This window comes from Schistocerca cancellata, chromosome 7 (genome assembly GCF_023864275.1).
Source record: "Schistocerca cancellata isolate TAMUIC-IGC-003103 chromosome 7, iqSchCanc2.1, whole genome shotgun sequence".
NCBI lineage: Eukaryota > Metazoa > Arthropoda > Insecta > Orthoptera > Acrididae > Schistocerca > Schistocerca cancellata.
This window is the reverse complement of record NC_064632.1, coordinates 445736401-445751665: the sequence shown is the minus strand read 5'-3', so window position 1 is coordinate 445751665 and position 15265 is coordinate 445736401. Positions and strand designations below refer to the sequence as shown.

The 15265-nt window shown below is 37.2% G+C and overlaps 1 protein-coding gene across 1 annotated transcript in view; it reads right to left on the bottom strand.

The window, feature by feature from the left end:
* LOC126091869 (T-complex protein 1 subunit delta) overlaps positions 1-14983 on the bottom strand; it is a 109243-nt gene extending 94260 nt beyond the window's left edge. Inside the window, exons 1-2 of the mRNA XM_049907153.1 lie at positions 14718-14983; positions 5728-5780 (exon numbers count right to left, since the gene is read on the bottom strand). Of these exons, the coding sequence (XP_049763110.1) occupies positions 5728-5780; positions 14718-14829 (165 nt within the window). The 5' untranslated portion in view covers positions 14830-14983. The remainder of the gene's footprint in view (positions 1-5727; positions 5781-14717) is intronic.
* Between the last annotated feature and the right edge of the window lie 282 nt (positions 14984-15265).

Below are 15265 nucleotides of genomic sequence, written 5' to 3'. Positions count from 1 at the left end.
TGCAAGTTACTGGATCTAACAAGAAACTTCTATAGCTACTGCACTATGTCCTTACATCAAAGCAGAGAATTTTGCTATGGAAAACACCTGTAAGTTTGATGTCAAGAACACTACCTGACATCAGTCAGTACTCTCTGACAGAAAATCAACATTAAAATCTCCACACACAATAACTGTTGTTTAGTTAAATCTGCATAACTTTGCTAAAACTGCTTCTAACTGCTTTAAGAAGATACTTCCTGCAGGTGGTCTGTAAACTATCAGTAGTATGAACTTGTGTGTTTCTGGTCCACTATTGTTGCACAGCATTGAAAAAAAAATACAATATTCATTAGTTTGAAGAGCCTGAAACTTCATTTTTTGCATATACAGTTACTCCCCCTTTTTTTTTTTTGCATTTCCTACAGCAGTATGATATTAGCCTGTATCCGTCAAAATAAATTTGTTCAATTTCAGCAATTCCCATATGATGTTCTGATACGCATATCATTCTACCGACGTTCCCTTTACATTTTCATTTTCCTGACTGTATTTGAGAAATTCATCTTTTCTTTACTAGGTCTTCTGATGTTTTTGATAGAAGGCTCTAAAAGGTCATTCCATGTACATTCAAGATATTCTGGTGGATCCTAGGGTGACCATCACATGCTTTTAAAGACTTTGAGATTAACTGCATGTCTCCTGATGAATCACATTTCTATCCATGATCTAGTGGGTAAGATGATGTCCTGTTATAACAAAGTCACAATGCATGGTTGAATAAACTTGACAATATGTTTTACGAAAAAATCTTGTATCTCATCTTTAAGAGAACGCATTTTGTTTCTGGATGATGGCAAGGAAAGCAATGTTACATGCAAGGCAAAAAAAAAATTATATATATATATATATATATATATATATATATATATATTTTTCCTTCGTGGAATGTTTCCTTCTATTATAACCATATATATATATATATATATATATATATATATATATATATATATATATATATATATATATATATATATTCTTTTGTTTCACTTAATTTGTCTGTTAATTCATATTAACAGAATAAGAATACATCAGTACATCTGTGCATCCAAGCTGTGTCTTAATTCTTTACATTGAAAAGACACTAAACAGTGAAATACAACATATGCATTAGTAAAAATGAAAAGTGTTTTCCGCTCTCACCTTTTTACAGTTCTGAACTATAGGTCAACCACAAATATTTTTATGAACAGTTTTTCAAGAAGTGCACATGGTTTTTATTTACCAATTCCCTGTGGTAGTGAATTTAGATGGTATGCGTAATTGGCACTTTTATTTAATCTTTGCCAGTGAATAAAGTGAGTTATGATATTATTCTTTGCAGCCAAGATTGCTACCAGATTTGTAAACATTTCAGCAAATAAAAAATCAAGATGAGATTCAACTGCTCCAGAGTCACCTTTAAGCGAAGGTAAGAAACACCAACGACAACGGAAACAGAAAACTGGTTGAAGCAAGATGTCAATGACAACGAAATCCTAAGTTCAGACTGGAATGTTCATCGTAAGGGTAGGATAGTTGCCAATGGTGGTGGCATGTTTATTGCAGTAAAAAATTCGATAAAATCTAGCAAGGTTTCATGGATTCCAAATGTGAATTAATCTGGGTGAAATTGAGTATCAAAGAGTGGTCAAAAAAGGTGATCAGATGCTTTTATAGACCACCTGTGTAAGGATCTGTAGTTGTAGAGCACTTCAGACAGAGCTTGCAGAATATTATTAGCAATTTTCCTGATCATGCTGTTGTAATAGGGGGTGACTTCAAATTGCCAGGTATCTGAAGTGTTATACCATCAAAACTGGTGCCAGACACAGGGAATCGTATGGTATTGTTCTGGATGTCTTGTCTGAAAATTACCTTGAGCAGATAGTTAGAGAACCAACTCATGAGGGTTAACTTCTTAGACCTCCCGTCAACAAACAGACCTGAACTTATCGAATCAGTTAATGTAGAGGAAGGTATCAGTGAGCATAATGCTGTGACAGCATCTATGATGACGGGTCCTACAAGGGATGTTAAGAAAGGTAGGAAGATATATTTGTTCAGCAAGGGCGACAGGATACAAATTTCAGAATATCTCAACAGGCAGCATCAAATATTCAGTGATGATGATGAAGATGTGGAGAAGAAATGGAAAAAAACTGAAATGCATCATTCAATATGCCCTAGACAAGTATGTTCCGAGTAAGGTTTTAAGGGATGGGAAAGATTCACCATGGTTTAATAGCCATATTAGAAAAGCACTACATAGACAAAGAGCACTTCATCTCAGATTCATGACAAGTAAAAACACAGCTGACAGACAAAGCTAAACAAAGCGAAAATGAGCGTGAGGAGAGCAATGGGAGAAGAGTTCAATGATTTCGAAAGTAAGACATTGTCAACTGACGTGAGTAAAAACCCTAAGAGATTATGATCATATGTAAAATCAGTAAGTGGGTCAAAATCATCTATTCATTCTCTCAGCAACCACAACGGCACCAAAACGGAAGATAATAGAGAGAAGGCCAAAATACTGAATTTTCTCTTTCAAAGTTGTTTCACCGCAGAAGATCTTAACACTGTCCCTCTTTTCAATCATCGTGCGAACATCAAAATGGCAGATATTGAGATAACGGATCACGGAATTGAAAAAGCAGCTACAATCGCTTAGTAGCAGAAAGGCTCCAGGACCAGATGAGATACCTATAAGATTCTATAAAGATTATGTGAAAGAACTTGCTCCCCTTCTAGCAGTAATTTATCGTAGATCGCTTGAGCAACAAAAGGTACCTAACGACTGGAAAAAAAAGCACAGGTAATTCCTGTTTTTAAGAAAGGCCTTAAGACGGATCCACACAATTATAGACCTATATCATTCACGTCAATCTGTTGTGGAAATATGGAACATGTTTTACGCCTAAGAATTATGACATTCTTGGAAAATGAACAGCTCCTCTATAAAAATCACTGTGGATCCCGCAAACAAAGATCCTGTGAAACTCTCGCACTGCTCCTTCACGAGATCCACAGCACAGTGGACAACGGCGCACAGGTTGATGCTGTGTTCCTTCATTTCAGTAAGGCATTTGATACCGTCCTGCATTGCCATTTAATGAAAAAAATATGAGCTTATGGAGTATTGGAGCAGACCTGCGACTGGGTTCAAGACTTTCTTGGAGATAGAACTCAACAGGTCGCTCTTAACGGAACTAAATCGACAGATGCAAAGGTAATATCCGGAATACCACAGGGAAGTGTGATAGAACCGTTGCTGTTCACCATATATATATATATAAATTATCTAGTAGAAAGCGTTGGATGCTCTTTAAGGCTATTCGCAGATGATGCAATTCATTATACCACAGTAGCAACACCAGAAGATAAGAATTTTCAGAATGACCTGCAGAGAATTGATGAATGGTGCAGACTCTGGCAGTTGACCCTGAACGTAAATAAATGTACTATTGATGACAAACAGCTGGAGGCAGCATCTGCCGTAAAATATCTAGGCATAACTATCCAGAGCAACCCTAAGTGGAGTGATCATATAAAACAGATAGTGGGAAAAACAGACACAAGACTCAGAATCATCGGAGGAATTTTAAGGAAATGTAACACATCCACGAAAGAAGTGGCTTATAAGGCGCTTGTTCGCCCAATTCTTGAGTACTGTTTACCTATCTGGGATCCTATCAGGTAGAACTGATAGAGAAGATCCAACGAAGAGCGGTGCATCTCATCATGGGATCGTTTAGCTGGTGAGAGAGCATTATGGAGATACTAAACAAACTCCACTGGCAGACATTACGAGAGACATTGTGCATCATGGGGAGATTTACTATTGAAATTTCGGGACAGCGCTTTTCAGGAGGAGTCAGACAACGTATTACTTCCTCCCCACATACATCTTGCGTATTGACCACAAGGAGTAAATCGAGAAGTTAGAGCCAATACAGAGGCTTACCGAGAATCATTCTTCCCATGAACCACCTTTGCGAGTGGAACAGGGTTGGGGGATCAGATAGTGGTACCGGAAGTACCCTCCGTCACACACCATTAGATGGCTAGAGTATGATGCAGATGTTGATGAATGCCAAATGTTTTTCACTGTTAGTTATTCTTAATACCAGGACTAAAGAGTTACAGTGCACAAGCTGAGGTCTGTACTGTTTCCCAGTGCAAAGTTATGACTTCTTAAAAAACCATAAATTTAAAGCACTGAACTGAAAAAGTGTTTTTCAACATTTTTCATAAAAATCTGTATGATGTGTTCTACTTTTTATATGCTACATCAACTTATTTGCCTACAAACTAAATGCATACAAACCGAGGTCTAAGTCAAAACATTACTGAAAATAGGGAATTTGGTGCCTGACTAATGACTGGATACACACCCTTAAGCCTTCAAACCTGAAATTATCAAAAACAGAGTTAGGACAGTGCTATTTGGCAAATTTACTATTACAACATGTAGCTATCCATGTACCAAATATTACGACAATGTTTGGTTTGTGGGGTGCTCAACTGCGCGGTCATCAGTGCCCATACGAAGTCCCAATTTTTACACAATGCAGTGATGATGATGAAATGATGAGAACAACACAAACACCCAGTCCCCGGGCAGAGAAATCCCCAACCCAGCCGGAAATTGAACCTGGGACCCCATGATCCAGAAGCAGCAATGCTAGCCACTAGACCACGAGCTGTGCACAGGTACCAAATATTACTAAATTGTGGGATGGTCACCATACCATTCCCCATGAGATTGCAGGGGATGGCCCTAAATGCATTTTCTTTACAATCCTTCACTTTTTCCAAGTTGCAGCATCATCTTTTGGATGAATTTACACTAAAAATGGCCTAGTGAACACATTGTAAATCACTGGGATGGTCAGACTAGACTACACACTTCTGGCAATTAGCCCTTTAGTTATTCTCTTACAAGAAGCAGTCAGATAGTAACTACGCCACGTATGATGCAACTGAGTGACAGGCAATACTTTAATCACACAGATGTGGAAATGCCTCTCTCCCTTGAGTGATTTTCCACATAATGCTTCATTCGGGGCTTATCACAGAATTCAAACAGTGAGATGATCTTCACACTAGTGTGATGAGCAGCCTCAGCAAAGTGCCTGTATAATTGAGGTTATGACCCAAGAAGTTTACATGCACTCTCCATTATTAAAACATAATCTTTTCCAAGATCCTTCTCCAAAGAGTCTGACACACACAATTCTGAGCAGTGCACTTGGCTTAAAAATACTAGTTACACCGTTATCACTTCATAAATAGCACTGATCCAGTTCTGGCACTCCCCTTACAGCAATGAGACATTTTTCAAACTTTTCTTCCTTCACTTAGCTTGTACCTTATGTCTTACACTGTCAGACTGCTTTGGAACTTCTCGGGATGTCTGAATGCTTTATCCTCACTCTCCAATGCCCTGAAGCTACGAAGATAGCTGGACTGACTAGACAGTATGTGATGTGCAACATCTGTTGGATCTTTTCAATGATTTGGAAGGCTTTGACTGTAATCCAGACAAGACCTGACATTACTACTGGTAACAGTGGCATGCAAAACTGTAAACTCTCCTTACATCACTACCAAATCATCTCAAAGTTCCACACTAAACTGCTCTTTTCCAAGTGTTATGCTAAGACACTGGGAACAAAAGTAAATCAGAAGAACAAAACTGCTCACCATTTTGTCCATGCCTCGTGGCCCCAAGCTTGTGCGTATAGCATCAGCAACAGCTGGAAAAAAAAAAAAAATCAGTAAACTTTTGAGAAATCTAGCTGAAACACACAATTTCTTTTAAAGAGACCTTCCACATTCCCTTTTAGGCAATAAAGAAAATAAAATTTATTTATGAGTGTTCTGAATTTAGCATCTACGTTAAAGTGAATACTGACACTGCATAATTGCATAGTAGTGTTGAATTACATGTACTGCTAAAACAGGTTCACAATACACACTGACAAAAGACACTAAAAGAAGAATAACTGCATAACTTCTAGTTCCCATAATGTTTTGACACTTGCTTCTGTAAGAAAATGGAAATGGACAGAAAACAGCAAAGCAGGGGAGGGGAGATGGATGCGACATATTATAACACAGACAAACTGAAAACAGAAGCAAGGAAGTCAACTGAGAGATAAAAAGTAGAAAAAACAGAATGAGATCGGGGGGGGGGGGGGGGATTTTGAAGACTGAATTAAGAGCAGGTATGTGAAGACTGCCAGAACATTTAGAGTGACAAGTTTCATGCTCTTTAATCCTTAAACGAATGAATGAATGTACGTATAAAGTGTACCATTTACAAAATACATTGTCTTGTCCTGTTCTATTGTCATTTCACAATTGTGAGCCCATACCCAATCCTTCATCACTGCTTCAGCTAACACAGTGCTGTTAATCTACAAGATTAGAAACTTTAGCGTAACCCTCTCTACATAAGAGATGGGTATATCACCTGTCCCCCCTTTCCAAACTTCCCCAACTTCCCCTCTGAAGAAAATACAATACATTCCAAAAATGAAAATTACTATTTTCTACTTAATGTGCTTCTACCAGCAGCACTAAGACTTTCAGCTTCCGAGGTTATTGAGTGGTTAGCCTTTCTGCCTCATTGTAATTTAAAATGAAGACAAAAACAAAATCAAAGTAGCCTGACATGTCACCAAACTGGAAACAAATACAAAAAAGTGAAACAAGTGAACATGCAATTTTACCCGACTAGTGCCACAAAACATGATCCCAAAAAAACTTTGTGAATCCGGACTTCACCAATATAGGCTACAAGTTACAGCAGAAATTTGACAAGAGAGAACGTGTACAAACATTGAACTATGTTCCAAACATACTAATGCTGTGACCCACCACTGAGATGAATTATGGATTGTCGAGTACAGCCTAACAAAATAACCTCAGCAGGTACAGATGAAGTATCCATATAATTGCTGATTGGGTGTATAGACAATATCAAAGACCCTTCAGCTGACATCATAAATGAATCTTTCACCACAGGTTGCTGTCCAGAAACACTTAAGTATGCACAAGTCCTGCCCCTACATAAGAAAGGCAACCCAGAAAATTATAGGCCATTCTGTTTACTGTCATTATTTCCTAAAACAATAGAACCATAATGAAAAACAGACTCACAGCCTACTTAACAACATGTATTCTAATGTGTGAAGAAGAGTCTGGTTTCAGGTTCAGTAAAAGTACCGCATAAAGATCATATTACAGAGATCTTCCTTTACTTTACGAATGATTTTAATACAGTATAAACACGATTCTGCTACATAAATGGCATACACGAAATAAGAAGTAAATAATGTTTTCATTCGTAACTGAAAAACAAAGTGCAGTATGTGGAGATCTCTTGAATAAACTCAAATCTACTATAACACACATTGCTAACATAGAATACATTAATATTGGAGTCTCTGTGGAAGTGTACAGGGCCCAATACTCTTCTTGATACAGGCTATATCACTGATTTCCTCCAAAATGTAAAACACAGCAAAACGGTACTGTTTGCTGATGAAGCTAGTATTATAATCAGTGATGAGATACCAAGTGGAGTAAACAAAAAACTAAACAATCGAGTATGTATGCAGGTCGATAGAAGGCAATAAATTAACCTTACACATAAAAAATTCAACCGTATTAGTTCCCAAATAAGCTGAAAAATCCAAAGGTAAGACTCTCTGAAGTGAAAGGGGAGCTAACTGAATGACTACCGAACCAATGCTGACTACGCCTGTTACTGCTTACCTCATGCACTAGAACACCATATTTTGAATGCATTCATTATAGAATTATGGCATAAATTTCTGGGGAACAAACCAGCAGAATATACAAACTGAAAGATATCAACCTGTACCCAATGAACAGGTCTCTACAGAAATGTGGAACCTCACATCTCAGTACGAAAAAACCAATAGTGTGCTGTATAATATAATTAAATTAGACAAAAAACTTCTGCAAGTAATCAAAGGCAAAAGTGAAATGCATGCTTTCAGGGACAGGCTAAAAATGATCTGTAAGAAAAGTGATTTTATACCATACTGTCAAGGATTACCTAAATGACATGTAAATTTTGTTGACAATTATAGTAACTGCCAAAGGATGCATAAAGAAACAAATAAATGGAAAATAAAAAGTGCAATATTTAAATTTCAATATTACTGGAATCAAAGATTTATCATTACAGATCAGACAAAGATTCAAAAGCCACTGAAGGTGCTCAGTTCTATTTAGCAACAATACTGCCCCAATGCCTTCAACATCAAGTGTTTCCATTTCATGACAATATTTGAAAAATCAAATTTATTTATTTTATGTTCTCGAGTTCTAAGCAGACACATAGGAGTCTTAATTTACAATTTCAGGTAAGGAAATAGAACAAATTTACACATACACACACATCAAAACTGAAATAAAACAGTTTCTGCCCAGAAATGAGCAACTGCCACAGGATTTTCTTGTGACTTGAACAACTCCTCCTCACTGCACGAGAGATCTGTTGTCAGTACCTGTTCTGTTTCCTCATCATCATCATCATCATCATCATCATCTGTATATACAGTCAAAGTAAGGTCATCATCAGCATATATGAAACTTTCACATGGATTAGGTCTTGGCTGATCATTTGTGTAAATGTTGATGAGCACCAGTGCCAATATACTCCCCTCAGTTGTCCGTATTTTTTTGTGTTCCTCCAAAATCTGCCTTTTCCCTGGAATTCAACACAGAATCTTTGATTGCAAAGTAAAGTGCCAATTATTCTACAGAAGCCTAGTTCTGGGTCAGCAAATAGGTTCTGTGGAGCATTATGCAGTGTTGAATTGTATCGTAAGCAGATGAAAGATTCATTAATACCGCTCCAGTAACCTTACCCCTGGGCCATTCCATGTCAAGTGGCCTAAATTTAGATACGCTCCCCACTCCATTAGCTTGACTTTTGATGAAATTTTTACAGGATGTGCATACAGGACTTATATGGACCCTCACTAAATTACAGCTCCACAAGTAGTGTGGTTGGGCAACTACATTTGCAGAAACTTTCATTGGTCCATGCTCACTTTGCCACTACCAAACTTGCTGTTATGGTTCCCAAGTCGTAATTTTTCAGTTCTCATTGATTCAGTTGTTTAAATGTGTTGTTAATATCAATTACAAGCTGTACTGTCAGCCCATTCTTGTTGTTGATGGAGCTGGAATGACAGAAATAATGTGTTGGTCGGGAATCCAAGTTCTGCCTGGCTGGCCAGCAGAATGAATGTGCAGGTCCATTTGGATGCAAGAAACTGACATTTTCTTCATCTGAAACTTTTGAGACATTGCCAATCCACCACTTTCCATCATAAATATAGGTAATGTATTGGCCTGGTTGTAAGGCTGCAATATTTCCATAAGAAATCATTCTTTGACCTCAGTCAACATTTGGCACAAAACAATTTTATATCTTTGGGTACACTTCTAATGCAACCTTACTTTTCATTTAATGGCACAGAGTGATGATTATCTCTTGTTCCTGATACTGTGCAGCCATTTTTTGAAGCTTTCTCCCTGTTCAGTTTTTAATGCTTGAAACAAAAATTAACTGGATTCCACTGGTATTCTTTGAGCAGTATTTAAACAAATTGGTTTGTGTCAAAATCTGGTCCTCAGTTGGTCTCTGAAGGCTTGCTCTTGCTGCCAGGCACTTTTCAGTCCATCCAACTCCACCACATGGAAAGTTTCCATGGCTTGCAGAAAAAAAAGGTCCATTCAGCTGAGATTTCAAGGTCATTTTGATGGTTGCAAAGATTCAGGAAATTGACACTTTTATACTGTGTTGCTGACCCATCATCACTGAAGTAGCAAATGTGTGTGACACTTTAGCTCTTCTATTAGTTTAATTAAAAAAGCATGTACAGCAACTGTGTCTTGCTTCAAGCATTCACTTATGACATAGTAGCTGATGATGCTGATGCCTATATGTTATTTCTAAAGTACATAACAAATTGGTGTAAAGTTACTTGACTGCCAGCCAAACGAAAACCTTGAGCTGCATCTTAGACAATGAATAACTTTTGGCAAAATCAATTAATCTGATCAGTTCAGTAAGCTTAAGGCATTCCTTTGTGGAATTTAGAAGCTTACTTTGGTGCTTTGCAATATAATTAGCAGAAAGCTTGAAAATCTTTGAAATCAAGATTTTTCCATAAAATCTTCAGTGGTCATCTGCTTGGTTTCCAACCCATCAGTGTGAACCCATTGTTTGCACTCAATGGTATCATCTGGACCACTGTCCTCAAAACTGCTTTCTAAAAACTTTTTGAAAGTTGTTTTTCTGGACAAATGTCTCTCACCAAGGAAGCATGCAGTCTTTGGATTCCAAATAACACACTATTTTAGCAATCAGACTCTTGTAATCTGCTGTTATAGGACTGCTTGCAAGTATCAATTCTAGGTTTTTATGTATAGTGCAAACACAGACTCAGTAAGTTCCTGCAGCAATGCACAATTTTGGCCTCAACTCACAGAATTTGGAAAATCCAATTTCGGGCCTGTGCTGAAGTCAATATGTGGCAAACATTTGTCTCAAATTATTCATACATCAAAACTTTATTTCTATTTATTCTAATTGAAACGCAGTCCTTTTTTCCTGGGAAAATTTGCCTAAATTCTTCATTTTGGAAAGAAATGTTACTACTCTTTCTTTTACAACATTTGGAATCTTCTGGCCAGTTGCTCTTCGGCAGTGTCAAAAATAAACCATCTTTGCCTTTAACTTTCTAGCTGCTTTCACCGTCCTCTCTGAAACGCTAAATTTAGAGGGGTAGCCCCAAAAGCAGTTCCATTTGTACTGAGTGTTTGATTCTGCCGGTAATGCTAATTCGGGTTCGTCTTCTGACTGGGATTGACACAGACTTTTCTGCTTTCTTTGCTGAAAATTGTTTTCTACAGTTGAACAAAGCTTCTGACCAAGTTTCGCACTGCTTTGTCACAGCTTACAACTGACTTGCTGTTTCCACATTAATAATCCACAAATCCAGTTTTACAGAAAGGTTTTTTGCACCAAAATGGTTACAGTGGGATTTCTGTAGAAATTCATACTGGAAGTATCGCTCTGTTATGAAAGCATATTTTTGTGTATCTTCAATAAAACATGTTTCACTTCTTTGGTTTACTAATCCTTGCTGTGCCCCGGAAATTCTTTGAGATAATTTGAAATTTTTTTCCCCCAGAAAAAACACATTTAACTAGTAATAACAACAGACTTTACATCATTCAAAATGCACACATTAAATCTGAACAGTCTTCACCACACAAAAGTGCCCTTCGCCATCACAGTCAAAGAACGCTTTTACCATCATCGTTGTCTCTAAACTTGTCTGTCACAAAAATGAAACACACTTTCCCTGCTAAGACAAAATGAGCTCTTTTCACGGTGCCTAGAGAAATGAGATTTGAGTGATCCCACTCGAAAGTGTTGGAAAATTAACTAAAATTTTTTGAGTACATGTTGAAAAGTAATTAGTTGGACAGTCAAGCTGATACACACACAAATTTTTGACGGATCATAGATGACTAAAGTTCTTTCAATAGACACATGCTGATAAAACACAGTCCAAATTTGTTATGACAACATTTATGATCAACTTTGATAGCACATTACGATAAATTTACCATAACTTGAGCTTTGTTCTACAACTAAGCCATTGCAACAAAAAGTTGCACTGGATCGCTAAGTTTCATCATGATAGGTCCCTTGGATCCTGAGCAATGGTAAAACAAACTTTACAAATTACTCATTCAACTCACAATGTCAGAAAAGTAGGCTCCACAAAAAGGTGGTTAATGGCCTCAACAAGTTATTCATGGAGCAGTAATCTTATATATTGAAAAATTTTCATCAAAATTGGAGGTGGTCAAGTGGGGACCTTTAGGACACGAGACATGTCTCCCCTTTCAAATCTACCCTCTATGTGCTGCATAAGACATTTGTGCTGCACATTTTGTTTGTAGTCCGAAACTGGCCTTTTCTTGTACACTATCAGTCTTCAGTAACAGACAGTTCAAAAGCATTCGTTCAAACATCTTATATAGACAGTATAATAATGTGCTAGTGCTAGTCCAATAGCTTTGAGGGTTGGAAAGCTCTTTCTCCAATTTTACAACAGCAATTATCTAGGTTTCCGTCCACACTTTTGGTTTGTTATTCTGTTTTAAGCAGTTATCGTAGAGTTCCACAAGCCTTTTCTGTGTTCTTAGTCTGAGTTCATTTGTCTGTTCTATTTGTCATCCAAGCCAGGTCCTTGTCATTCTTACTTTTCTCCTATGGCTTTTTCAGCTCTCCTTCACTAAAGGAGCTGAGAACTGACTCATTTCCAGGTGCCCTTGCCTCTGAATGTTAGGTCTTTTGCCTCATTTGTCTGGTTTACATTTATAAGAAGCTGTTGAGTTATTTGATTTGGGGAAATGTTTGCACGAGTTTTCTTTCATGTTGAATGACGGTGTCAATTACTCAACACCACAATTGAGTCTGACAGACAGAAACAGAGCAACTTTAAGAAAATTTAAAATTCTTCATCAGGAGAAGGAAAGGGAATTTACTACATTTTGAGCCATCAAGTGCTTTACAGTCATCTCAAATACAATGTTTGCAAGAGAGTCTGTTGATCTCAACAGACAAATGTAAGTTTATAACATGATGATAATCCACTGTTCAAACATATTTTTTAAAAAACTTAAGTATTCTTAGAGTGATTATGCAGTTTTGAAATGCAACTAATTAACATCTATTTAGCACTTCCACAATTTATTATATTAGTTCTTGTAGCTTTTGTCACATTGAGCCATTGTGTCAGTCATAAAAGAAATTCACCAATGAGTGACTAAACATGGAAGTAAATAACTAATGAATATAATTTTTCTAAATTTTTATTTCCTGCAAAAGTCAAATTTCTCTACCCATGTCTACTTCCACATCCCCCCCCCCCCTCCTCCCTTTACCTTTCTTTGTGGATTAACAACATTGTTCCTGTTTACTTCTTAATTAATTTAATTTCCTGTATGGTGTTCAGTCGTGTAGTAGTTGATACTGCATAAATTTTTGACATGGCTTTCTATCAGAGCAGCATATAAGCTGAAACTATTCTCACCATAATACATTTTTCTACATAAAGTGTGCAACTCTGATTTTGACTGAGGTAGTGTTAAGTAACATGGATCAACTACTTGTTTCATACATAATTTGTGTCCAGCAGATCTAATTATAGAGAACCTTCAAGGATATGAAATGAGTCAGGGTAAACAACATCAATGTGTAGTATCTGTTAGAAACAGCACTAATAATTTACTACTGTTACAGCAGTTTAACATATTTGGACTAACTGTAGCTACAAAATTAATTGGAATGCTGCTACTAAGAAAAAAAAGCTGGAGCTTCCTCTGTTGCATGTGGCTGCTGGTTACTTCTTAATGTCCATAAACAAATCAACTATTAAAAGTCTACAGTGACTTATTTACCATAAGAACAACGTCCTGTATAAATTAAAACTGTTACTTCTTGTGCCACTAACATGAATATAATTTTCACGTACAGATGTACTAAGGCTTTTTTTTTTTTTTTGGGGGGGGGGGGGGGGGACTTCATTTTGAATTTGAGTATTCTCATACTTTACGTTAAGTGGGAGCTTGCTGAGGATATTCACATCACAATAGAGGTCCACTCTAAACTCTAGGCTCGGATGTCAAGGCTGCATGGAAATTGTGTTATAAGGTAGTTTTGTAAACAGCAGATCAACAGAAACCAATTTTTTTTTTTATTTTAGCTGCATGTACTGTTCAGTGAACAAGTCTCTGTAACGTGTTTGGTTATCTACTTCAAACAGAATTCTAACTAGATCTACTTTGTTAAGATAGATGAATCCTTCATTCACTGCATCTACAGCACCACGACAGTTAAGTCCACAAGACAACGAAGTGAAACCATATAAAATACCACAGTCTTCAAAGCAAACACAATGAGGACTGCCAAACACGCCAAATAGTGTTTCCTGACAATGAATGAATCTTAACTTAAAAGTGTTTACTACTCATCTGTGTTGCTTGATGGGCCCAATCAATCACTGATTTGGCCACTTTACAATTGATTCATAACATCAAGCTCACAGTACTGATGCAGGTTCTCGTCTACAAATCTGCTTACTTGATCTTGTGTAACGATCAAGTGTCGACACATCAAATAACCTAATTTGTAGACAAGAAAAAAAAAAAAACTACTTTAAGTTTCACAATCCGTATCTTCCGCGATATCTACTACATGTGCGACTGTCTTCAATACTATAATACTTCCCACTGTCACTGGGGCGTTATTATGCATCAAAAAGTCGTTCGGTGGCCTGTTCGTTATCTAATGTTTGTCTTCTGAATTTACCTTTAGTTTTTATATCGACCACACTGATTCAAGCTAACTTCAACCATGGCTAGCTACAGAGACGTCTGTCGCCTCAACCAAGATTTCATGTTGGAATGGGTGTCCAGCATCACACTAGCCCAATTTTTATTTCAATAAAGACTGTAACGGGCACTGGGAATCCGAGTAATAAAATTAAGATTTTTCAGAATCAGATATATGTCTCACTTGTAAGAAGTTGCGACAAATAACTTCGGCAGAGTAACTTTGGGCATACCTTTGGCAGCATTTATATTGCTCTCGCGAACGTCTGCTGGTTTTCTCTTATCTTTATAAGCACCCGCTTGGGTCTTTCTGGAATCGCCAGCGCCAGTTTGTGCAGTCATCATGGAAAAATAAATGTGCTTTTAAATTAACCACACTTTACACAAGCACGTGCAAAACCGTTCCTCCCAAATTTCTGAACTGTCCACCCACGCTCGAAAACCACTCTCGTCCTTATACGGCAACAATCCCAAAGACAACTACCAACAACTCTTTAGATCTTTGAACTAAGTGCCTTTTCTAGAGAAAGTTGGGGAATCAAAGAACTTCCTACAGTTCTTAATAAAGAAAGTAAACATCACTGAATTGGGGGGGGGGGAGGCATACATTACCGCAAACAAGAAAGACAAACAATGGGTTGAAACGTATTAATTACTTTACGTCACTGCGTATTCGAGAGGGTGAAGCGATAAAGTTTGTTTTCCAACAAGTATTTTTTAAAAATGATCCGGAGAAAATATTTTTAAAAATTGCATTTTGAAATGCAGAGACTGTCCCTAT